A 24412-nucleotide genomic window follows, 5' to 3' on the forward strand; every position below is an offset into this window, starting at 1 on the left:
ATTCCCTCCCAGGGGCAGATCGTTTAAAGGGTGGTCTCTCCCTCCCCCACCCCTCTCTCTCTTTCTCGCTCTCTCTCTCTCTCTTGCTCTTACTCTCTCACTCTCTCTCTCTCTCTCTTGCTATTACTCTCTCTCTCTCTCTCTCTCTCTCTCAGATGTTTTTCCAAGGGCAGATCCACACACCACAGCCCTCTTTGTTTCTTTCTTTCTCCGTCCCTCTTTATCTTTATCCTTCTTCTTCATTATGCCATTTGATCTGTCCCCTATCAAGTCTGACACCATCCAAATTCTTGTTCTACCTCTTCCATGTAGTCTGTGACGTGGTCGGGTGGATATGTCACCGGATTGTCGATCACAAAGTCTGCTGTTCAAGTCCTGCCGCAGCACTAATGTCCTTTGGCAAGACATTGATCTACATTTGCCACACTCGACCCAGGTGATGTAAATGGGTACCTCGCAGAAAATTAATTCCTTGAAATGCTAGAGCGCTGTAATGGCAGCCATGCTAAAGCCAGGGTAATAATCGGGAGCGTCAGGAGTGTCAAATCTGACAGACATGAGCGCTGTACAAGAACCCACTATTATTATTATTATTATTGAAATAAAATAAATCATTACTGATGATTTCAACATTGGGAGGAATCTGTAGATATGTGATTTATTCCACAAAACCTCGCTTTATCGGTAATCTGACGTCAAACAAGTACACCTGTACCTTGTTGTAAAATCAACCATAGTACGCAAAAAGAAAGATATCAAGTCCAATTACCACTACTGCTACAGAGCTCAAGATGTACCTATCTCTCTTGCTCTGAATCACTTTATCCATCTGCTTCGTTTCACGTTGCTCAAGCTCTTCATCTGTAATTAGGACGCCCTCTTGTGACGAGATGCCACAGAACCAGTTCCATCCACGACGCCATCGACTTGTCTCATTTCTTTCGATAAGGGGATAATCTAATGGTGAAACAACGTTTAGAGGAGATTAGTTGTTGTATTGACTTAACTTTTATAATTGAAGTAAGGAACAGAAATATGAAATCCAAGCTAAAATTAACATTCAGAAAATTGTGGTTTCAGTTTCCTCTGATGATCTAAATCAATTTCTTCAAATCATCTCTTCACTGGCATTTAGTGATGATGTCAAAACCAGTACTGAAGAAACCTGAAAATCATTCATAAAATCCAGGGACATGTCTAGCATGTCCCTGATAAAATCTAAAGGAAATTAAAATGCAGTGTGCAGTATTTATGTATGTATAACAAAGACTTGAGTGGAAGTTAAATCAATGCTTTTATAAGTATTATTATTTGATAGTATTATTATCTTTTTAAGGACATAGCATTTCTGTAGGCCCTCTCAATTGCATAAGATTTCTGTTATACACTGAATTAATGAAGTTATACACTGTTAAGCCTTGTTTACATAAAAAACCTAGTCAGTGTATTTTTACAGTGTTCAATTTAGGTAATTGATATATGCTTGTTGGAAGTGAAATAAAAATGAAACTGAAACTACTGCTATTATCATGACAGTTTTATTATCGCTATAATCTTTATCATTATTATTATTATTATTATTAATTTTATTATCATTTCATTATTATTGTTATTATAATTATTATTAATATTCTTTTACTTCTTCTTCTTCTTATTATTATCGTCTAACATTAGAATCATTAACATATTTCTCACCTTCTTTGGTTTTCCTGAGTACATGATAAGGTTCCATAGAGTTGTCAACTGAAGATTCCATTTCATCCTTTTCTCTTACCTCTCTTTCCTGGTCAAAGGTCAAATGCGAAAGATAATGTGAACAATAATAACAAGTGCATCTCACACATATAATTTTGTTTTTAAAAATTCTTCTCTCTCCCTCTCTCTCCCTCTCTCTCAATCTTTCTCTCCCTCTCTCTCTTCCTCCCTATTTCTATCTACATCTGATTAAAATTACACCTTTTCTTTTGGTTCATAAGACTTTCCCTCTGTCTACTTATCTGCCTCTGCTCTATATCTCAAACTTCCCTTTTGTTTCAAAAGGCAATTTCTCTCTCTCTCTCTCTCTCTCTTTTCTTTCTCTAACCCACCCCACTATTTCTCTCCCATCTCTATCTACCTCTGCTCAAAATCTCACCTTTTCTTTTGTTTCAAAGGATTCTTGTTCTGACTCTCCTCTCATCTCCATTATATCTTGACGATCTTCTCTGCTGAACCGTGTCCAGAATGTAAGGCGGTACAACTAGGAGACACATAGAAAGCCAAGCAAATTCACAAGAATTAAGCTCTCCACATCTATCTACCGTGTGAGTCAAAAAAAAGTTTACACCTAGAAAATTGCTAATTATTTAAAAAATCATCTATGAACAGTAAATTATTATACATCCTATGAAAGAGTGTTTTATCCTAAATCATTTGGTAACATTTTTGTGTGGTATGTGTTCATGCTTGGATGAACAGGTGGCATTGTTTGTGAGAGTGCAAAAATCGACTTGCACCAAAGTGATGCCTACAGTATGTATTATGTTGGGATTAGCGGAGTGAGAGAATGGATTGAATGTATCAAATGAAATGCATTGCACATGTTTTTTGCAAACGGCAAAGTCACACACACCCACACACACGCGCACAAATGTTTGTTGATATTTGATATTCGATATTTGATATGTGTGGCATGATTAATTTTTTTAGGGATGTTATTTGGATCTGCAAAGACCGAATTAATACCCAAATCCCAACTGTTTTATTCAAAAATCACATAGGCAACTTTGGCGCAAGTCGATTTTTGCACTCTCGCAAACAAGGTCTCCTGTTCATCCAAGCGTTAACACACATACCACACAAAAATGGTACCAAATGATTTTGGATGAAACACTCTTTCATAAGACATATAACAAATTAATGTTCATTGATGATTATTTAAATAATTAGTAATTTTCTAGGTGTAAACTTTTTATTGGACTCACACTGTATATCTATGTAAACTATGTTGAATACTAATCTGTAAAATATCTTTATAATATTGAATAAATGAAGACAATAATTTTTGGAATGTGAAGACGGTAGAAAAGGGTATCTTGAGGAGAACTGAAAGAGCCATGATACGGAAAATGTTTGGTGTGAAACAGTCCGATAGAAAGAACACGAGAAAGTTCATGGAAAGGATGCATCTGGAGGAAACTATGGTGGAAGTGGTAAAGAGAATTAAGATTAAGATGGATGGGTCATATGTTGAGAAGGGAAGATGATGAAGCTGCAATAAGAGCATTGGATCTGGAAGTGGATGTCATATACGAGGGAAGGGTAGACCGAAGATTTCATGGAAAGATAAGGTGAAGAAAGAAAGCTATAAGGTTGGTCTAAATGAGGAGGATGCTTGAGACAAGAAGCAATGGAAATAAGAGGGAATGTCATCATATCGTGAAAGTCAGTAACCCCTCGTAAAAGGGAAAATGCTAACTTTAATAAATGATGATGATGGTGGTGATGATTCTATTTTCAGATAGTGGGTTCTCATTCACTACTCTTCCATGAATATCACTCCTGATTTTAAGGGGATGGGATTTATCATTTACATGAATATTCCATATTAACTCCGCAATAAACTTCCTCGAGTAAAATTTTGATACTTTGTTTCCTTCTTAAATTGGGCATACAATATATCTCTTGAAACTAAAATGTACAGTCAAGCAACCCTTTCCGTATGTACAACACTAAGAATCTTTGGCAGGATTTGCTCAAAGTCAGAGACTAGACAACAATTTGAAGAAAGATTCAAATAATATCTTATTGGAATTGCAATAATTTAAATGTAAAAACAAGTAGGATGTCATACTGGAGAATATCCCAGATAAAAATATGACGTTGGGCCAACATCGGGCATGGTCGGCACGTTCAAAGTCAGCGAGCTAACGTTTGGCCATTGTCGTCATTTTTCCAATGGCAAACGGTGGACTTTGGTTGTCGTTACAACGTTGGACCATGGCACATGGTGGGAAAGGGGTTGGCGTAATGTTGGCCCGACGTTGGCCCAACGTCAATTTGTTGCAGTCGAGCCAACCGGCAAAAAGAAGTTGGGCCAACATAACAGCACAGGTTTGCTTCACGTTGGCCCAACGTTGTATTGCATAGCTGCCTTTATTATTAATTGAATGTCATCTGTTCTGACAAAGAAAAATTTATCATTCTGCTTGAAATCAAAGGTGGTGCATAAATTGTAAAATTAGATTTCATACATTGCATCACAACAAATAATGAAAAATACACTAAGATTGCAAATCTTTAACATTAATTATTATAAATGGTAAAACTGAATTATGAATATGGAATGTTTATCATGTTTTAATACTCACATATTGTGAAGGTACAGGTTCTGTAAAATGGCTAATTCCTATCACCCACATCATGCTCCAAGCATGGTGCATAAATTGTAAAATTAGATTTCATACATTGCATCACAACAAATAATGAAAAATACACTAAGATTGCAAATCTTTAACATTAATTATTATAAATGGTAAAACTGAATTATGAATATGGAATGTTTATCATGTTTTAATACTCACATATTGTGAAGGTACAGGTTCTGTAAAATGGCTAATTCCTATCACCCACATCATGCTCCAAGCAAAGAGAATCAGAGCAAAGTACATGTAGTTAACAAGGATTGCAGCCACGAATGGCGGCCGACTGTCCACCTCGCCGCACAAAGGCTCTGGAAAAGCCACAGTCAAACTGATCCTGATGATGCTGAGTACCAAACTGATTACAAGCCCCCAGAATGCACCCTGCTCTGTGGTGCCCTCCCACAAGACAGCGAGGATAAAGACAGCGGTGATAGGGGGCGCCAGCTGGGCTATAACCTGTTGGATGTAGACGAATAGCTGTCCGCTGGAGTTGTTCTGGACGATGGGAACCCAGAGAACACTGACCATGATGATGATAGCAATAAATAACCTGTCAAGCAATAGAATGAATGAAAGCTTATTATACCTCATAGTTTACGATCACTTAATCACTTCTCGTTATTCTCAATTTTGTTCGTTTGTTAACAAAAGTTGACATTATGGCATCTTGGTGCATGCATACATCATATAGGCCATTTACAATGAAAAGATTCTAGACTTTGTCTCATGTCCTGTGGTATTGGGATATAGAAAAGGGGTAAAATAATGTAGCAGTTGATATCTATTTACACCTTGTGTGGCTATATAAGTTTTTTTATCAAAGATCTAAATAAAATATTGTCTGTAAACAGTAATTCTTCTTTTCCCCTCTTTGTATACGTTTTAAATTCTGCATTCTTAAGTTTACTAGGGCATTCACAAAACAGATAGCAACATGTAGAATGATTATGAAATTATTCCTATAAACACAGAAGATTTACCTGCCCACAATCATCAGCTCCATTTCATGTTTCCGAGCTGTCTCTCTCGGAAGCTGTCCCATCTCTCTATCACTAGGTATCTTTCGCATCCATCGCCACACGTCCATCGTAAATATTGTGGAGCTGCTATTGAAGGTGGATGATAGTGAACTCATGAGGGCGCAAAGTATTACAGCGGTTAATAAACCATGGGCTCCTGTGATAATGTAAAGGTTTATACAGCGTATACATTACACTTAGTAACTGAATAGAGATGAGCAAAAGTAAACAATCCAAAATTTGAAACTTTAAATGACTTTAACTACAATGTTATTTGGGCTCATGTACTTTCTTCAACAGAAAGTCAGAATATAATGATTAGCTAATATGGGAAAGGATTCTCCCACTATTAAATTTTTAATTCATAATAAAAATAAAATAAAGAATCTGTAACATTCAGGGGGAAAACAATCATGTAAAAAAAACAGAAGCAAATATTCTGTTCATCCGTTTTTAAAAGCAACTTTCAGTGTCAGATTCTACAGAAGATACACTTTCATTCAGTGCCAACTGCTTCTCCCCCCTCCTCTTTTCCAACTCCACTCTAAATTAAGATATGTAGAAAAACAAGTACTGATCTCAAATGAAGAACATACTTGAAAGTGTATACCAATCACCAAAGAGGTTATATGTCTCAATACTATATTCAAAATATAAGCCTAGAAGACTGCTTCGAAGAGATATGACAAGTTTAAATACACTCTCAATTCACACATAGGCAATTTCTGAGTAGACTATAGTCATCTCAACCGTACACTACCACAGAATATAGCCCACACGATGGAACCCAAGTTTGACAACGGTTCCAGGTGCATGCAGGTTTTACGTTATCATTATTTTCTTTGAATGCCTTTATTAGCCCATAGAATGCCTGGTAAAGTTTTTTTAAGATAATGATTTGCATTCAAGCTGTATCAAGGTTTTTTTTCTTCAGGTGATTGGTATATTTTAAGTGAATCATACCTTCAGGTAGGAGATCTGGATCAAACACCAGAAGAGGAAAGGCAAGATTTGAACAACTCGTCTTGGAACCACAAATTTCTTCACAATTATCCACACAAGCAACAACATCTGAAATAAAAAACAAAGTATGACACACGATGAAGTATGTGAGCATTTTCATTGACTGATTAAAGTATTGTTAAAGTCAATCTAAGTTTAACATATATCCCAAGTAAATACATAACATAGTTTTACATTTCCACAACAAACATTGCGAATGCCTTTTCCCTTTCAAATGACAGCAGTTTAAGCTCAAATCTAGATGTTTAAACCAAAGATCATTAAATCTTTTAGATGTTTACGCCAATGACAATGATATCATGTCCATCCAGTCACTTAAAGTGATTACAAATTTCAACATAAATTTCAAAATAAACTGTAAATCTAGATATATCAGATCGAGACAAACAAACAAACAAATAACAGTAAGAAATCAAAACAAATAATTTACACATGGGTATGCAACAGTAAAACAACTTTAAAAAATGTACATCTAGGCGTAATAAGAGGAATTATATAGTGCCCTTTTTCTTGAGAGGTGTCCCACATCAAAATTACAAGAGAATCCCACAGAAATCAGAATTATCAAACAATATAGCATATGTAGGTAAACCAGAGTACATAAAAATGTTAATGAAGGTATAAGAAAGTAAATCAAGATATGCACATCAAGTTGTACAATGTTAAACCAAACAAAATATACATTCTGTTACACAAATAAAATAAGAAATTTAAAACAAGTTGTAACACAGTATGTAGGTGTACCGAAGTAAAACATGAAATGTATCATGTATGTGTAAAAGGGCAAACAAAAATAAACATCAAGGAGTACCAGAGTAGGACAAATGTGTACATGTAGGTTTATTACAGCATTACACACACAAAATGTACAAATAAGTGAGAAGAAGATTTACCAGTGTAAAATATGCGGGCAATCATCCCAGGCATAACGATGAGAAAGAGAGGTGAAATCTTGAAGAAGCCAGCTAACAATGTTGCTCCTTGACCGTGTGAGAGATTCTTGGCTGCCAGTGCTCTCTGGACAATCACCTGCAGACAGATAGACAACATTAGCACGTTTTCTTTTGTACAACGCACCCCTATATCCTAATATCAAATGGCTGGTGGAACACAGTCAAGTATGATTCATTATTCAGACTATGACACGTTTTTGAAATAAAAAGGATGCAAAAGTTTCAAATACTATCCCACGATTTTTATATCCGGGTGATGCCCAGCAGTGCACATTAAGGACATGTGTGGGCTAGAGTAAGGCCTCTGTCTTTGTGCCCCAGTATCTGCAGTAATTGCCTTAAATTAACATTTAATTGTTTGGGAAAGCAGAAATTTTGATAGTTTGGGTTCCAATACTATCCCGAGATTTTTACATCTGGGCGATGCCCAGCAGTGCAAATTCAAAGGACATTTGTGGGCTAAAGTAAGGCCACTGTCTTTGTGCCCCGGTATCTGTAATAATTGCCCTTAAATTAACGTTTCACTGTTTGGTTCATATCCTACTGCTTACACCACGCCAATGGAGCAGAATATCCCACTGCTGACAGCATGCCTATGAAGCAGAATATCCCACTGCTGCCACCATATGAAGCAGAATATCCCACTGCTGCCACCATGCAAATGAAGCAGAATATCCCAATGCTGCCACCATGCAAATGGAGCAGAATATCCCACTGCTGCCACCATGCAAATGAAGTAGAATATCCCACTGCTGCCACCATGCAAATGGAGCAGAATATCCCACTGCTGACACCATGCCAATGAAGCAGAATACCTCACTGCTGCCACCATGCAAATAAATGAGAATTCACTCAGCAGTCATTTCAATAATATGGGTTCATATATCCCACTGCTGCCACCATGAAAATGACAGAGAATCCATTCACGAGATAATTTGATAGCATGGATTAATATTTGAATGTTGCCACTATATATGTGACAGCTCAATATACTGCCGTTTTGCTTTTTGTTCATTCTTGTGATTTTCTTTGACAAAACAGACAAAACAGCTCCTGTATGTGCATTTACTTCAACTGATCTTTGAATTGTGGATCTAAAAATCTCTTTATTCCACCTTCCATCACTTTTTTGTAACATATATCTAAAACTTATTTTCGTGTTTATCTCTGATCACAGCCTCACCCACTAAGGCTGCTACGAGTATTCTGATACTTGCACCATTGAAAACTACTCAAGTACGATTTCTCGTACTTGCATACTTGGCCGCCATGTTTTTTTTTTTTACTTTCTTCTATTTTTGGGGCTATTTTTTCAGTGGTGTACAACTATCTAAAAATTAAATATTATTATTATTATTATCTCTGTGTCTCAACATAATGCGAATACAGAATACTACTTGAAGCTAACCTCTGTTCCTAATTTGAAGGGAAGAAATTAAAATAAAATGGTTGAATTATGTCTGTAGCGAGTCCAATGCAGAAGATACTCTCTGAGCAAGCTAGCTTGGCCTCCAAAGCACTGACATAATCCCCTTCGGTAACAATGGCTGTGGGAGTCCAAAGTCCAAGGCGCAAACATAATCCCCTACAGTGACAAATAAGTGACATAGCTGTGTGAGTCCAAAGCCAGCTGCTTCTCGAGCGTGCTTAGACCCAGTATACGCAACCTTTATATGAAACCTTTATTTATTTATGTATAAGGTGAATGAATTTTTGTGGTGTGTAATACTAACATTTCTTATAGACTAGAGGGTTTAGACTATACATCTAGACTAGATCTATTTCATTCGGAGCGTCAGCTTCGAAAAAACAGTCGGGATTGAGTGTCACCGACCGTACAGACTCAAGCTTATTTTTGGGAGTAAAATCACCAAAAAAAGTATTAAGTTTGAAAAACAAAATACAAAACTACAAAAACAAAACAAAACATGGCTGCCGAGTACTTGAGTATCCGCCTGTAAGCTCGGGCATGTACTCGAGTCCCTCATTACATGCTTATGCACAGCCTTATCACACACATGTTTCCCACATTAACCATTGGGAATGTGTGAATCAGGGCTCTGTATGTATTTATCATATGATATTTATTTTCTGTTACCATCAAAAGCTGCTGAAAGCTGATTTTTTTTTTCCTTTTCTTTCTTCAATCAAGGTGAAAGATATTTCTACTGACCTGGTCCGTTGCCCAGTACCACATGGCTACGAAGCTCTGTCCAAAGAAGTATCCAGGCCAGGGCAGGTCTGAGCCCACAGGATTCCTCAACATATGGAAGAAATCATCTCTTGGCATCCCACAAGAATCATTGCGATATAATGTTTCATTAGGAATGGCTTCGGCATAGAGCGGCTCCAGCATGGCGTAACCTCCAATCTTATGAAAACCTAAGAAAAAAATAACAAAAAAGATATGTAACCCATCGCATACAATCATCACGAGAGAAAACCTAGGCCATGGTCACTGGAAAATGTGTCACACCAAAATCAATCATATCCATCATAATTCTACAATATACAATAACCTATTTTCGAAAAGCATTACAATTTAATACATATTTTATTGTCAAGAGGCAAGACACACTTCTCCATTCACCTTTTCAGGGTTATTGTATTTCAATCATCAGATGAAGAATTCGAGCATAATGTTTTGATAAGCCGTAATATTTGTAAGACCTAGCAAAAACTAATGCATTCAATGTGTATTCTAGATATTGATATACAGTTTCTCTGTACATACATGGCAGTCTAAGAATTAAAATGAAAGTAGAAAGTCCACAATTTAATAAGAGGCTCGTGCTTAATCCTAGAATAAATGATTTCCTTGCTTATTCAAATCTACTTTCTGGATACCTGCCAGCCTTCTACAGCAAAAAAAAAAAAAAAAAAAAAAATCTACAAACACAGAATTTTGATGATATATTTATACAGATTTTTTTTTTACATAGTTTGGAATAATGATAACAAGTAGTTAACATTTTATGAGTAAGACAATCTGTTCCCCCTTCTCCTTGATGAATGAATTCTGCTAAAAACCAGTATAAATATCTTTTATTTTTTAATCAGAAGTATTTGAATCAAATTAAACTAATACAGTCAAACCTGTCTTAGTGGCCACCTGTTGAGAAAGAAATGCGTTGCAGAACCTGTTTAGAAAGGCCACTGGTCTACTGTGGCCACTTCCTTGTTCCCTTGGGTGGCCTCAATAGACAGGAGTGATTTAATCTCAATCTTACTTGCTATACAAAGCCATAGAGCTCCACACAACATGATACATGTTTGTAATGTCTCTGTATATATGACTGCTGCTAGACCGCCAGTGATAGTATAGATGGCCGTTATCACAAGGAGACAGAAGATAGCTGGGTAGAGGTCCCATCCTAAGGCTTGCTGAATGAACAAAGCACCGGCATACAGGTCCACCTGATGGTATTAGACCAGTTCAGAGATAGCACACATACAATTGATACCCAAATGTCCACAAATATTCTAAACATGGAGAAGTCCTGCTTTGTTAATTTTAGAATAATCACTGCCTAAGTGATGGAGGTGCATCATGAAAACATTTTGTTTGCCCTCTTAAAAAGAATGCTTCTACTTGTGCATCATAGATTGTACAAATGGTGCATACATGACAAATGAGTAATTAACTGTCATGAACACCTATATATCCAGCATTCTTCTTGATATGTTTTAGTTTTTGTACAAATTCCCATGCGTAAATAGTATCTCCAAATTGGCTTATAGAAGAGGGCATGTTCACATAAACAAATCAACAAGACTTCATTTCATATCATGTCTGGGCTGTTCACTCTCAACATAGAGGGTGTGGACACAACTGTTCAAGTATTTCGTATTTCATATGTAGCACACACATTCCTAAACATAGCAAAGAAACTTATTCTTGCTCTTTTTGCTTGTGTGCCTCGTGTAATTTGATAGATTTCTGAATAAATAAGTTAAAGGGCAATCCAATCCTTGTAATAAAACAGCTCATTTGCATGAAAGCAGAAAAATAAGATAAACCGAATGGTGAAAGTTTTAAATAAATCAGACTATCAATAGAGAGTTATGAATGTTTCAAATAGGAGATCACTAAGTTTATGTAAATCTCAAATAGGCAGTTTGGTGAGTGGATTTGTGACATAGTCGAGTATAACTCTCCCATTTGTCGTGTACAAAAATATAATGAATTTCTGTTTTTCTTGTAAGCTCCTTCTTCCTTAGGGCACTACTCAAAATATATAATGGTTATAGCATGTTATTGTAAGCCCTCTAAAGAGAAAAGACCCTCCTTATAGTCAACATTTTTTGAAAAATTGAACTTTTAGTCATTTTGTGTGTTCGAAAAAATGGGAAAGTTGTCCGCCGGTACATCAAAGAGACATTACCGATTCAGCCACTCTGAAGAGCCCATAGCTATTGTGATTACAATTAACTTTCAAATATTCATAACATTCTCACTTTTTGTCAAATTTCATTCAAACTTTCACCAGTCTACTTCACTGATTTTGTTGCTTTCCTCTAAGAGTAGTTTGTTGTCAAGGTTGGATTTCCCTTTGAAATTCAAACACAACTATGGGCAACTTTTCTGAATGGGCTATATAGCCCTTACATACAGGAGACCAGCAAAGAACACTTACAGAGACTCTAGTGAAGATGTAGATGACAAGTGAGAGAATGGCAAGGTACATCCTGATGCGGTTGCTCCCAAACCTCTTCTGCAGATACTCCGGCATTGTATAAACACCACTGGCTAGGTACACTGGTAGAAAGATCCATCCTAGTAGCTGTAGCATTACCAGTGCCTAAAGATTAGATACAGGAGAATAGATGATCAACTTTTTTGAATTTATTTGCATGCATAAATCTGGAATTATGGTGCATGCCATGGTATGCCTATTCAGTCTGAGTAGAAACTTTACCCACATAATTTCCCACCTCCTTATCCCCCCCCCCCCCCCCGGAAAAAAAAAAAGGATTAAGTCCTGTGTGGAGAGGGAGAGGGAGAGATATAGATAGAGAGAGAGAGAGATAGAGATAGAGATAGAGAAAGAGAAAGAGAGAGAGAGAGAGAGAGAGAGAAAGAGAGAGAAAGAGAGAGAAAGAGGGAGGGGATTATTTCTGATAGGATCGTTCAACCATGGTAATCCCTTTTCTACATTGATGCAAGCAATGTCAAGTATACCGGTAACTAGGAAATAGGAACCAAGGATCGTTCTGCCAAAATTCATTGTTGTTTTTTCATGTTTTCAACAGCTGCCATATATTTGATTTAGATTTATGATTAGCATATTTTCAAAAGTGATATTGAAAATATGAACAGCATCCGACTACATTTTCTGATCATTGACACTTGCCATTATGTACTGTATGTGGTATCGAAGATGCAATTCATAGGATCTGGAAGCTGCATATTGGTATAGGGCTTTAACCTTTATGTCAACATTTCTTAACTCCAACCGTGCTATTATACTTATGAATATATTCCATATACATGAACATTAAATGAACATTAGATTGCTAAATGTTGATATCAAATCACTGTTTATAGATATATCATGACTATACAGTATCTTCATAAGTAAATAATCTTCAAAATATGCAGTTTTCTGTTGTGAAATCAGCCTTTCTTAGTCCAAGCAACCATGTTGGCCCTTCCTGTCCTTGAGTAGGATAGGATAATAGGTGTTTACGTGTAGGGCACGTTCTAAATTAAGGTGTCTGGGTTTCCATCATATAAACACAATGCACAAAGACCATAATAATAGCAGTGCCATTTCAATGAAGAATTGTTCTTTTGAATGAACATATACAATAACCTCTAACCTAAAAGTTTATAATGCGGCCTTCTCAAGGTTATGAGAACGTAAAAGTGAATTTATTTTCACACTCTACCAGCATATATATATATATGTATTCATCCTTGGACGCAGTCTCATTTATTCATATATTCTGAAACTGTAAATGTGTTTCAATCACAAAGATCATGGGTAGTCCCAGGAAATATATAGACGTGAATGACAATCATACATATATGGGAATGAATGGAAGGAAACATATGGCAGACTTAGAGAGCAAAACTTAGCACTGAGATCCAATTTATTTTTGAGAGTTAATCAAGAGACAATATTTGTGATCCTATAAATGGAGTATTAATTCCAAGGTCCACTTTACAGAGGAATGAATTGTGTGTATGAGTAATATTCCAAAGTACATTGGATATATGCAATGATCTTTTATAGCAAACCTACAGCTATAAACAGATTTGATGAAGGAATAACATGCATTATAATGAACTGTGTATTCTTCTTCAAAAAAGGAGATTATCAGAAATACAATAGTGAAATAAAACTAACTCTTTCATGTGAAGCATTTGCGATACACATCATACACCAATGCACAAATAAAAAGGGATTCGTTCCCACTGTTGTGAAAACAAATGTATTGCTGTTCTATATGAGGTGAAATGGGAACAAAAAGTGGAAAAGTTATAATTATGTGTGTGTGTGTGTGTGTGTGTTTGTGGGTCAGTCTGTCTGCCTTATGGGATATAAAAACAGAATGACGCAGGCGACAACAAAAAGATGATATCTTTCGGTGCTTATAGCCTTTTCCAGATTATATTTTGCTTTCACTTTTTAATCAACAAAATAAAATCTGAAAAAAGGCCAATTAAGCACCGCAAGTCACCTTAGAGCCAAAAGCTATCAACTTATTGTTGTGACCTGCATCATTCTGTCCATGATTCTGTGTCTACGCAATCCTCTTATAACTTACATTGAGTTCAAAAGCTGCAATGGCAATGCCAGCATAGGCTCCTGATCCAGACAGACCGATGAAATGCTCACTGCCAATATTACTGGCAAACAATGAGGCCCCAACCTAAAGCAAACAAAATATAGTAACATATCATTCAATTTGTATTTCAATCCAAAACAAGAATGAAATACTATACCCTGCAGCTGTCACATCATTAATCTTGTTTTTTAAACATACCAAAACAAATTCAAAGATCGGCAAGATTCTGGACTACTAGAGCATCACTTACCGGTAACCAAAGCATAGATCCCCCAGCCAAGAAAAAACCTTCTGCAGTACTCCTGTTGGACCGCCATAGTGACTAAAAAACAAAGAAAACCAAAACAACACAGCTGAAATTAAGTGTTCATAGCTTTTCCTTAGTCATAAACTATATGCTGACATAATGTGGTTTGCTTGTAATTTTACTACACAAAGCTATGTGCAAAGAAGTGGAACTGACGAATAAATAATAATTTAAAAAAAAGAGAAGATAAATCAGAAAATAGTAGAGCAATAAAACACACAAGATTTATCACTAGAGAATTGTTTAAGTAGTTTGCTTCAAAATAACTTGTCTTCTAAAAATTCACTTTCATTTCTCAATTTCCTACTGATTATCGAGATTGTACTTGGCAAAATATGACAGGCTCTAAATACTCTTAGAACAGACATGTTTACTAATAGAGCATTTTCGTAATGTAACCTAATTTAATGCATAAGTCTTTGTTAAGTGAATTGTTTCAATCACCTATAAGAATAATAATATTTCAATAGACAGAATCCGAACTGCATACATTAATTGTTGCCAGCAGCGCTCAAAATACATGGGGGCGGTGGGCGATTCGCCCCCGTGAGCTACACAATCGCCCCCGTCAGGTTGCTCACGGGGGCGATTGCAAAATTAAAAATCGCCCCGGTGGAATTATAAAATAAAGATTATCTTTTCTGTTATAACTTTAACACAATATTGAGTTTCAATTTTCAAACCTTAAACCAATGAAATGGAACTTAGATTAGCGTGCAAGATTTCTCGTTTTATGAGTAGGCCTATTATTACCGATTCAGCTCGCAACTGCAGTGCCGCCGTCAGCAGTGGTTATAGGCCAACTGCGCCGTTAGAAGTGGTACGTATGCACGCTGCTGCGCCATGTATGCTGGAGCTGGAGGCGATCGCGCAAGGGCAGAAACATGGTCATGGAGAAGTTTTTCGTTGTGAAAGCGTTAACCCGCTGAAATCTAGTGATTTCAAATGACCAGCAAATAATGAACCTCGACCAGTAAATCAATATTAGGGACTTTTGGTTTTGCACGATGAGAACGTGGACTGCAACGTGTGACCTCCTTTTAAGGCAGTGTCAGTAATTATTTTTTGAATAGGAAGGAAGTCCCTTCATTTATTGACCATTTAAAACAACAAAATATACAAAACAACAATACAATAGAAGAACTAGAAAATTAATTTGTCATGGGGACGAATTAGGTGGTCTGTCTTCAATTCTTATGATCATGCTCATCTTCAATTTAATTACCCCATGAAATTATGTTAATGTAAAATGATGTATTTATTGTATTAAGATATGAATTGATGAATGAAGTACTGATAAACTCATGAACTGATAAAATGAACTGATGTAAAATGAACTGAATTGATGAGCTAAACGGATGAACTGATGAACTGAACTAAACTGATGAGCTGAACTGATGAACGAAATATTGAGCAATTATGATGATGCATAATTAAGTAATATTGACTGCCTTCTGGGCAATATGACGTATATCGCCTGAACCTAAGGTGAGGATGATATATGGCAAGTCGTATTGCCCTGAATTAGGCAGTAAATATTACTATTATTAACCACATCAGATATCTAGAGCAAACAAGAAACTCTTACTATCTTATACTATCTTATCAATTATAAATTACTATCTTATAAATTATGTAGCCTACACTCCACAGGATTTCCTAGCATTAGAAGTTGCAAAAACATCGTCATACAAGCACTGTGCATCCAGTGCTTGACGAATTTTCGATACACTGCAAACAGTGTGCCAAGGGTCTGATTGTAACGTCACAATAGAGTTCGTGCATGGTGCGCATTACATTGTCATTGTCACCAGCAGCTGGTGCGCGATGTTATTTACAACTGGCTCGATTATTTCTCACGAGTTTGACACGCAAAAAAATGTGGGGTCAACTTGCATCCTAAAGAGCTATAATGTATTTCGTATAGGCATGTTTTTGACCATTTATGCTATGTATTACAAGAGCTCGCACGCACAGACATTTACCTTAAACGGACGCTCATTTCGTTATTGATGGTCATAAAGAGATAAACATGGTATCAAATTGATCGGAAAAAAATGGGAAATACTATGAAAACAACAAAAAATGAATATTTAAGGTTGCGTTCGACCATTACGAACAAAAACGTGCGCGCAAATTTTTGCGCGCGGAAAGGTGTGCGCACGCAAAATTCTCGAAATGCTTGAAATGGCCTAAAACGTACTCTAATTTGATCAAAAAGTGATTATGAGCATTTTATGTTTTTGCGCGCACCGACGCGCGGACGGACGCGTACGCGCGCGTTTTTTGACCTAAGTTGACCGGACAGATATTGACCATAATCGTTATAAATATGAATGAGAAATGATTTACGGTTATGAAGATATGATCATGAGTTGATTCTCAGAGCACTTCACAAAATGGCGCCTAGATGACGTCATGATATTTTGATGAATTTGAAAATGTTCCTGTCATGTCTTAAGATAATGACCTATAACTGTTTTAAATTTGAAAGAAATTGGACGGTTTAATTTTGAGTAATCGTGCACACAAAAAAGTGGTCACAAATTTATTTTAATTGAATTGTGTTTTTGTACAAATTCAATTAAAATACTAGAAATTGAATTCGTCATGGTGACGAATTAGGTGGTCTGTTTTCAATTTTATGATCATTAAAAAATGTCAACAACAAAAAAAAATTTTAAAAAAAAATTGTTGGAGACGCCCGGACTCGAACCAGGGATCTCGAGGTCCGAAGTCAAGTGCGTTACCGATATACCAAAACATTTCCCTTATTAGCGATTACACGTAAACGGAAAGTGGAATTCTCAAATCCCTCTTTGCAAGTGAGATATGAGCATGATCCCGGCATCTGATCGAAAAATAAAGGGCACATTGGTGATAGCTTATTGTCTCAGCTACAACATATTCAAAGCTCAGCGTAAACAAAGATAAAACGACGGAGATATTGCTCCCGAAAGACGAGAATGTAGAATCCAGTTTTGAGAAAAAGTCATGTCCCTTAGAGAATACACGCAAAATATGAAAAATTGACATGCCTCCTTTAATCGCAAAAATACGTCATGATGCCTTTGTCAAAATGAAATATCGTTCTGACTGCATTTGTAGAAAATATTCTCAGGTAGAACATATCCAAATTTGAAAGAAAATTGATCAACATTTACAGAGATACAATCAATTTTCCAAAAATCTGCTGACGTCATAATATGAAAATTGAAATTTTGAGTTCGGAGGCCATTATGATGACGTCATGAGTTAATTGAGGGTCAAATGTGACATGAAATCATATCTCCAATTCATATTCTATCAAAATATGAAAAAGAAATTGGGTTCACTTTGCATCCTAAAGCGCTACAATGGATTTTGTATAGGCATGTTTTTGCCCCTGTATGCTATGTATTACAAGAGCTCGCACGCACGGACATTATTTTAAACGGACGCTCATTCCGTTATTACTGGGCAAAAAAAGGTGAACAAGGTATCAAAATGCTTGGAAAAATGTGCCAAATATGATGACAGAGAAAATTTGGCGATTTTATGTTGAAAAATACCAGTACGCGCGAAAACGCGCGCGCATGCTCGTGTGCGGGTTTTTTTTAGAAACGCTTAAAATGGCCTGAAACGTATGCAAAAATAATTTGAGACGATTTGGAGCATTTTCTTTTTTTGCGCGCGCGCTGACGGGCGGACGTACGCATGCGCGCGCGTTTTTTGACCTGAAATTGACCGGACGGATATTGACCTTAATCATGATAAATATGAATGACAAATGCCTTTCCGTTATGAAGATATGATCATGAGTAAAAAGTACCCCAAAAAACACAAAATGGCGCCTGGATGACGTCATGAAGACTTGATGACCTTGAAAATGTTGCTGTCACGTCTCATGACAATGACCTATGACCGTCCCAAAATTGAAAGAAATTGACTAAACCGATCTTGAGTTATCCTTTACACAAAAAAGTGGGGAGAAATAAATAAAAATAAAGAATAATAATAAAGAAAGAAAATTCTGACGAAAACAATAGGTGATCTGTCGTTGACAGACCACCTAATGATATCAAATAACAACAACATACAAAAGTAATAATGGTCAGGGTCCCTGAGAAGCAAGACTGCTCAGTGCTTAAAAGGACGTCACATGTGACTGCCAGTGCATTAAAAGGACGTAACACGTCCACGTCCACGCAAATCTAAAAGTCCCTATTGAGAAGAAGAGGAAGACCAAGATGTCGTGAAAATGATATGGTAACATGGGCAGATCTACGGGGGCGGAGGGGGGGGGGGGGTTTAACCCCCTCCTCCCACCCCCCGGCCCCCTTGGGCTGCCAAGTGAAAATGTGATATTAAAGCAGGGGGGGGGGGATGCTTGAGAGGAGGACTACTAATCTATTTTATTTTTTTCAGGGCAGGGGGAAGTGAAGCGCCGTTTTAGCACGACTTTCTTTTTTACTTTTACTTTCACCTATCTCAGATAACCCTAAGTTTTTGGTTGCTGCTTTATATGTAGTTGATAATGCATGATTAAAATAAAGAGAGAGAGAGAGAGAGAGAACCACCATCATTTTGCAATGGTTCAGGGTTCGTGTAATGTACATTTGAAACCATTTCTTAGCGTCTCAACCCTAAAAAAATAGCAAAACTATTTTTGAGGAAAAGCATTATACTGAATTAAATAAAGAATAATAGCTTTATATTGGATCATACTAATACTGATACGGGCTAAAGACAATGTGGTATTTGTATAGAGGTATTCCAAAATGACATTCTGATAATCAACATTTGTTCTGGTATCATATACGCATAATACAACTGATCTTTATGATTTCTTAACGTGACATAGCTTCTTCTCCCCCTGCAAAAAAAAAAGAAAACAAGGTTATTTAATAAAAGGATCATGCGACATATAATCATTGTGATTCAAATTGATGCAAGGATTTTTTTGAATAAGCAATGCTTTTCACCAGAATCTTCTTTGTAAAAACGACTTTTACAAATCTCAGCCATGCAAATCTGCCACTGTGTTGTAAGATCACTTTCAGATTAGGAGAAGTGTATTCTTTAATGAGTACTTTACATTGAAAGGAACGTCTCAACTCAGTAAGCATGGCTGAGATTTGTAAAAGTTGTTTTTACAAAGAAGATTCAGGTGAATAGCAGTGCTTATTCAAACAAATATTCGCATCAATTTGAATCACAATCATTATTTGTCGCTTAATCCCTTTTAATGACCTTGTTTTCTTTCTCGTTTGCAAGGGGAGAAGAAGATATGTCACGTTAAAGACATCATAAAGATCAGTGTTGTATGCGTATATATTATATACACAGGCCAGTAACAGCTGTGTAGCTTGTAAATTTGTAAGAGGGAAAATGCTGATTGAAATGATAATGATGAAATAGCAAATAATTGAGGAGTATCATAGGTACCAATTCAATGGATATTTGTATAAAAAAAAGCCCCCATCAGTACTCTTTTTGGGGAGGAAGAGCCCCCGTGGACAAAAAATTAATTTGAGCCCTGGTTGCCAGGTAGGACAAACATTATGGCTTGACCTAACTAGCAACACTTAATATATGCAGTTTGCATTCTGACTATTGAAATACTATTATTCTTATCAGGTGAATGAATAATTTCTATTGAGGCACTTCACAAAGACTTATGCATTAAATTTGGTTACATTACGAAAATGGCTATTGTATGAATACCTCTTTTCTATAACAAAAGTTTCTTTTGAAGCCTTAAATATTGCCAGAGTCTTGTCAGACATAGCAACAAATAATGTATGCAAAGTAAATTCTATCTATATATTGCATAGCAGATGAAACAAGTAGGTGGTAACCTAGGGTTTGGGAGAGAAACAAGCATACATTGAAATACCTTAGTATAAAAGAATTCAGTCAGTCAGTCACTCAATCGTGTCTGACAGTGAATTCTAGAAAGTTAACAGGTTTCCTTGAATAATTTAAATACTAGAACAGTTTAAATTTCACAGATAGGACATACATGACAAATTCATAATTCCTGCAAAGTTCTACAGCAGGGCTCAAATTAATTTTTTGTCCACGGGGGCTCTTCCCCCGAAAAAAGAGCCCCCGTGAGCCTTCTCACGGCGGCTCTTTTATTACTGACGGGGGCTCTTTTTTATACAAATATCCATTGAATTGGTACCTATGATACTCCTCAATTATTTGCTATTTCATCATTATAATTTCAATCAGCATTTTCCCTCTTACAAATTTACAAGCTACATAGCTGTTACTGGCCTGTGTATATAATATATACGCATACAACACTGATCTTTATGATGTCTTTAACGTGATATCTTCTTCTCCCCTTGCAAACGAAAAAGAAAACATGGTCATTAAAAGGGATTAAGCGACAAATAATGATTGTGATTCAAATTGATGCGAATATTTGTTTGAATAAGCACTGCTATTCACCTGAATCTTCTTTGTAAAAACAACTTTTACAAATCTCAGCCATGCTTACTGGGTTGAGACGTTCCATTCAATTTAAAATACCCATTACATAATACACTTTCCCTAATCTCAAAGTGATCTTACAGCACGAAAAGAAAGTCATGCTAAAACGGCGCTTCACTTCCCCCTGCCCCCTGAAAAAAATAAAATAGATTAGTAGTCCTCCTCTCCAGAACCCCCCCCCCCCCCCCCCCGCTTTAATATCACATTTTCACTTGGTAGCCCAAGGGGGCCGGAGGGGGGGGGGGGTGGGAGGAGGGGGTTCCCCCTACCCCCCCCCCCCCCCCCCCCCCCCCCCGCCGTAGATCTGCCCATGTTACCATATCATTCCACGACATTTTGGTCTTCCTCTTCTCCTCAAAAGGGACTTTTAGATTTGCGTGGACGTGGACATGGACGTGGACGTGTTACGTCCTTTTAAGGCACTGGCAATCACATGTGACATCCTTTTAAGCACTGGCAGTGCCTTAAAAGGAGGTCACACGTTGCAGTCCACGTTCTCATCGTGCAAATCTAAGAGTCCCTAATATTGATTTACTGGTCGAGGTTCATTATTTGCTGACAACGAAAAACTTCTCCAGGCCATGACCATGTTTCTGCCCTTGCCCGATCGCCTCCCGCTCCAGCAGACATGGCGCGGCAGCGTGCACGCGCACCGCTACTAACGGCGCAGTATGCCTATAACCACTAATGACGGCGGCACTGCACTGTGAGCTGAATCGGTAATAATAGGCCTACTCATAAAACGAGAAATCTTGCACGCTAATCTTAGTTCCATTTCATTGGTTTAAGGTTTGAAAATTGAAACTCAATATTGTGTTAAAGTTATAACAGAAAAGATTATCTTTATTTTACAATTCCACCGGGGCGATTTTTAATTTTGCAATCGCCCCCGTGAGCAACCGGACGGGGGCGATTTTGTAGCTCACGGGGGCGAATCGCCCACCGCCCCCGTGTATTTTGAGCGCTGTTCTACAGAATTTGATGTTGGCAGCAAAAGGGATACACTACCTTTAAAAATGGTTTTAAGCCTATGTTATTTAAACACAGCGCATAATACAATAATACACTGTTGGCCTATATTATTATGCTCAATGCATCAGAGATTTCAATTCTGAATCTATTTTTCAATCTATTGGAGCAGCAAGGCCAACATATGCATCAATCCCAATAGTCTATGAAAAGATGTCCGTCCGCAGGCATATGTGTAATAATGCTAGCTAAAACAGCAGAGGCAGATCCGAAGAGAAAGCAGGGGGGGGGGGTATACATAAACATTAAACAAAAAAGAAGAATGCACCCTTAGCATAATATATTAATAATATATTACATTTATATAGCACTTAATACAAAGTTTCTAAGCGCTTAACAAAAATAAAATTAAAGTAATGTTAACCTACAAATTACAACAATATAATACATGATACATAATTATAATAACAAATTCCTAATAACAATCATACAATAGCATGTTTGTGACCCCCACCCTGTAGCAATTCAGCTCTAAGAAGGCTACTGAAAGAAGCAAAAACCTTTAACTGGCTTCCTTGTTGAAACCCCCCACATTAAATACCCCCACCTGCCCTATCCAATCAGAGAATCCTGACTCTGCCACACTGCACTATCAGCTGTTATATTTGTTCATTTTAATAGCTTTAAATTTGCATGTATATAAAAGCTGAAGATGAATGACATATCAAGAGTAAAAGGATACCATCTGGCAACATCTGTATATGCGTAGGCATATGCCATGTAGAACCTGGATAATAATATGACACAAAACACACACATTATATAATCAAATGAAAGTTACATGGAAAGCTTACCTATCTAACAAGTTTAATTGGGTAAAATAGAAAAATCATATAAACAGATGAAGTTATGAATTTAATAAAATATGTAATCAAGTGGGAATCTGAATTTGTAAATAGTTTGTCAACATGAGTTGTACAATAAACTCCCTTCCCCTTGTGACTATACTCAAGATATAGTTATAGGTCCTTAAAACCAGGTCCTACAAAGTCAATGTGTGTTTGAAACAAATAAAAGAGTTGTCACTCCCCAACAGGTGACAGTTTCTAGTACAAAATTGATTACCATTTTTTGAATATTTATTCCTGACCTTTTATTACTTGCTAGATATGTTTGTTCAAATTCCATAATCTGCTTCTGGGGGTTCTGCTTTCTTTCAAAGGAGTTTGATAGAAATTAAGGAAGGCTGTCACTTTGAAATTAGCAAGATCATAATAATATTTAAATAATTTCATTTTCAGTTTTAGAAATCGTAACAGATTCAGCCTTAATTACAAAGAGTATAAGTTGACTTTATAGAAATCTGTTTGTCTGATTTCATTTATTGCAGTTGAATCCTATATACATACATACATGTAGATGGAGCAAAATTCATTATTCCTTTTTAACATAATTGCCTATCACTAATATTGTAAAATTATTGCAACTCCACCCCACCCCTCAGTTTTCCTGTCTCTGTCATCTCTCCACCCCCTCCCCATCTCTCAATCCCCCTCCCCCTCTCTCTCCAACCCCCCCCCCTCCCCTCTCTTTCTCTATCCATCTCTCTCTCTCTCTCTCTCTCTCTCTCTCTCCTAGCTCTCTTTCACACACACACACACAACACACATACCACAAACACACAAACTCTTTAATTGAGAGCCAGAAGGTTTTAAACTCTGTAAAGAAAAGAAATGAGTTAACTATAAACACGAATGAGTTACTGCTGGCTATCGGCAGACGAGATACAACTGCACTCAAACTCTTCGTTCCCGTATCTAGGCCATGACATTAGTGATCTAGGCACTATGAACATGACTGACAATGAGAGCGGACAAAATATACAGTTCCTCAGGTAGACAAAGGAACATCCCTTCACAGCTATTATGTAAAAAGGTGAATAAAATTATGCATGTGACACCTGTTCTACACATTTTTACATAATAGCAGTAAGGGATGTTCCTTTGTCTACCTGAGGAACTGTATATTTTGTCCGCTCTCATTGTCAGTCATATTCATAGTGAGGCCTCGCCCACCCCGAGGGAACCACGCCGCGACCCAAAATACACCGTGCATGGTAGCAAACTTTCCCGGGCCAGGCCCCGGTATGAAACGACTTACCGCTATACCAATCACTAAGATAGAGATGAGGTAAAGAACAAGAACCACGACATCCCACGGTAAAAGTCCCGACGATTCCATGGCCGTTAGCTTCTAAATGTCCACATGATTAACAATTTTAATTGTGAACATTATCAAACAAGCCACTCAAGCACAAAATATGCCTGATCAAGTTTGATGTTGTTGTACTGTTGACCGGTATGTAAGTTTATGGCGGTGTGCTTGGATGCCCACAAAAGTTAACGGTAAAGCGGAAAGCCTCCATCGTTCGCTGAATTAAGGTTCGGTCGTTGAGCGTTG

The 24412-nt window shown here is 37.0% G+C and overlaps 1 protein-coding gene across 1 annotated transcript; it reads right to left on the reverse strand.

Annotated features, from left to right (window-relative positions):
- Window positions 1-528: 528 nt before the first annotated feature.
- LOC100890413 (sodium/glucose cotransporter 1) lies at window positions 529-24387 on the reverse strand. Its single transcript, XM_003728561.3, has 13 exons — window positions 24113-24387; window positions 14444-14515; window positions 14173-14277; window positions 12036-12200; window positions 10629-10815; window positions 9572-9780; window positions 7339-7474; window positions 6386-6493; window positions 5384-5579; window positions 4563-4953; window positions 2135-2239; window positions 1696-1783; window positions 529-957 (listed from the first exon to the last, which is right to left on the reverse strand). Exons 1-13 carry the CDS (start codon window positions 24191-24193, stop codon window positions 728-730), a joined length of 2073 nt encoding a protein of 690 aa, XP_003728609.2. The 5' UTR covers window positions 24194-24387; the 3' UTR covers window positions 529-727.
- Between the last annotated feature and the right edge of the window lie 25 nt (window positions 24388-24412).

The sequence above is a fragment of the Strongylocentrotus purpuratus genome, unplaced genomic scaffold, assembly GCF_000002235.5.
Source record: "Strongylocentrotus purpuratus isolate Spur 01 unplaced genomic scaffold, Spur_5.0 spur5_scaffold_14, whole genome shotgun sequence".
Lineage (NCBI taxonomy): Eukaryota > Metazoa > Echinodermata > Echinoidea > Camarodonta > Strongylocentrotidae > Strongylocentrotus > Strongylocentrotus purpuratus.

Bases quoted from the DNA above. Each gene is read 5' to 3' on its own strand.
- LOC100890413 (XM_003728561.3), bottom strand. From the start codon at position 24,193: ATGGAATCGTCGGGACTTTTACCGTGGGATGTCGTGGTTCTTGTTCTT. The intron at 14,278-14,443 runs GTAAGTGATGCT...TGTTTGCTTTAG, and splicing joins GATCTATGCTTTGGTTACCG to GTTGGGGCCTCATTGTTTGC. The intron at 7,475-9,571 runs GTCAGTAGAAAT...ATCTGTCTGCAG, and splicing joins GGTACTGGGCAACGGACCAG to GTGATTGTCCAGAGAGCACT.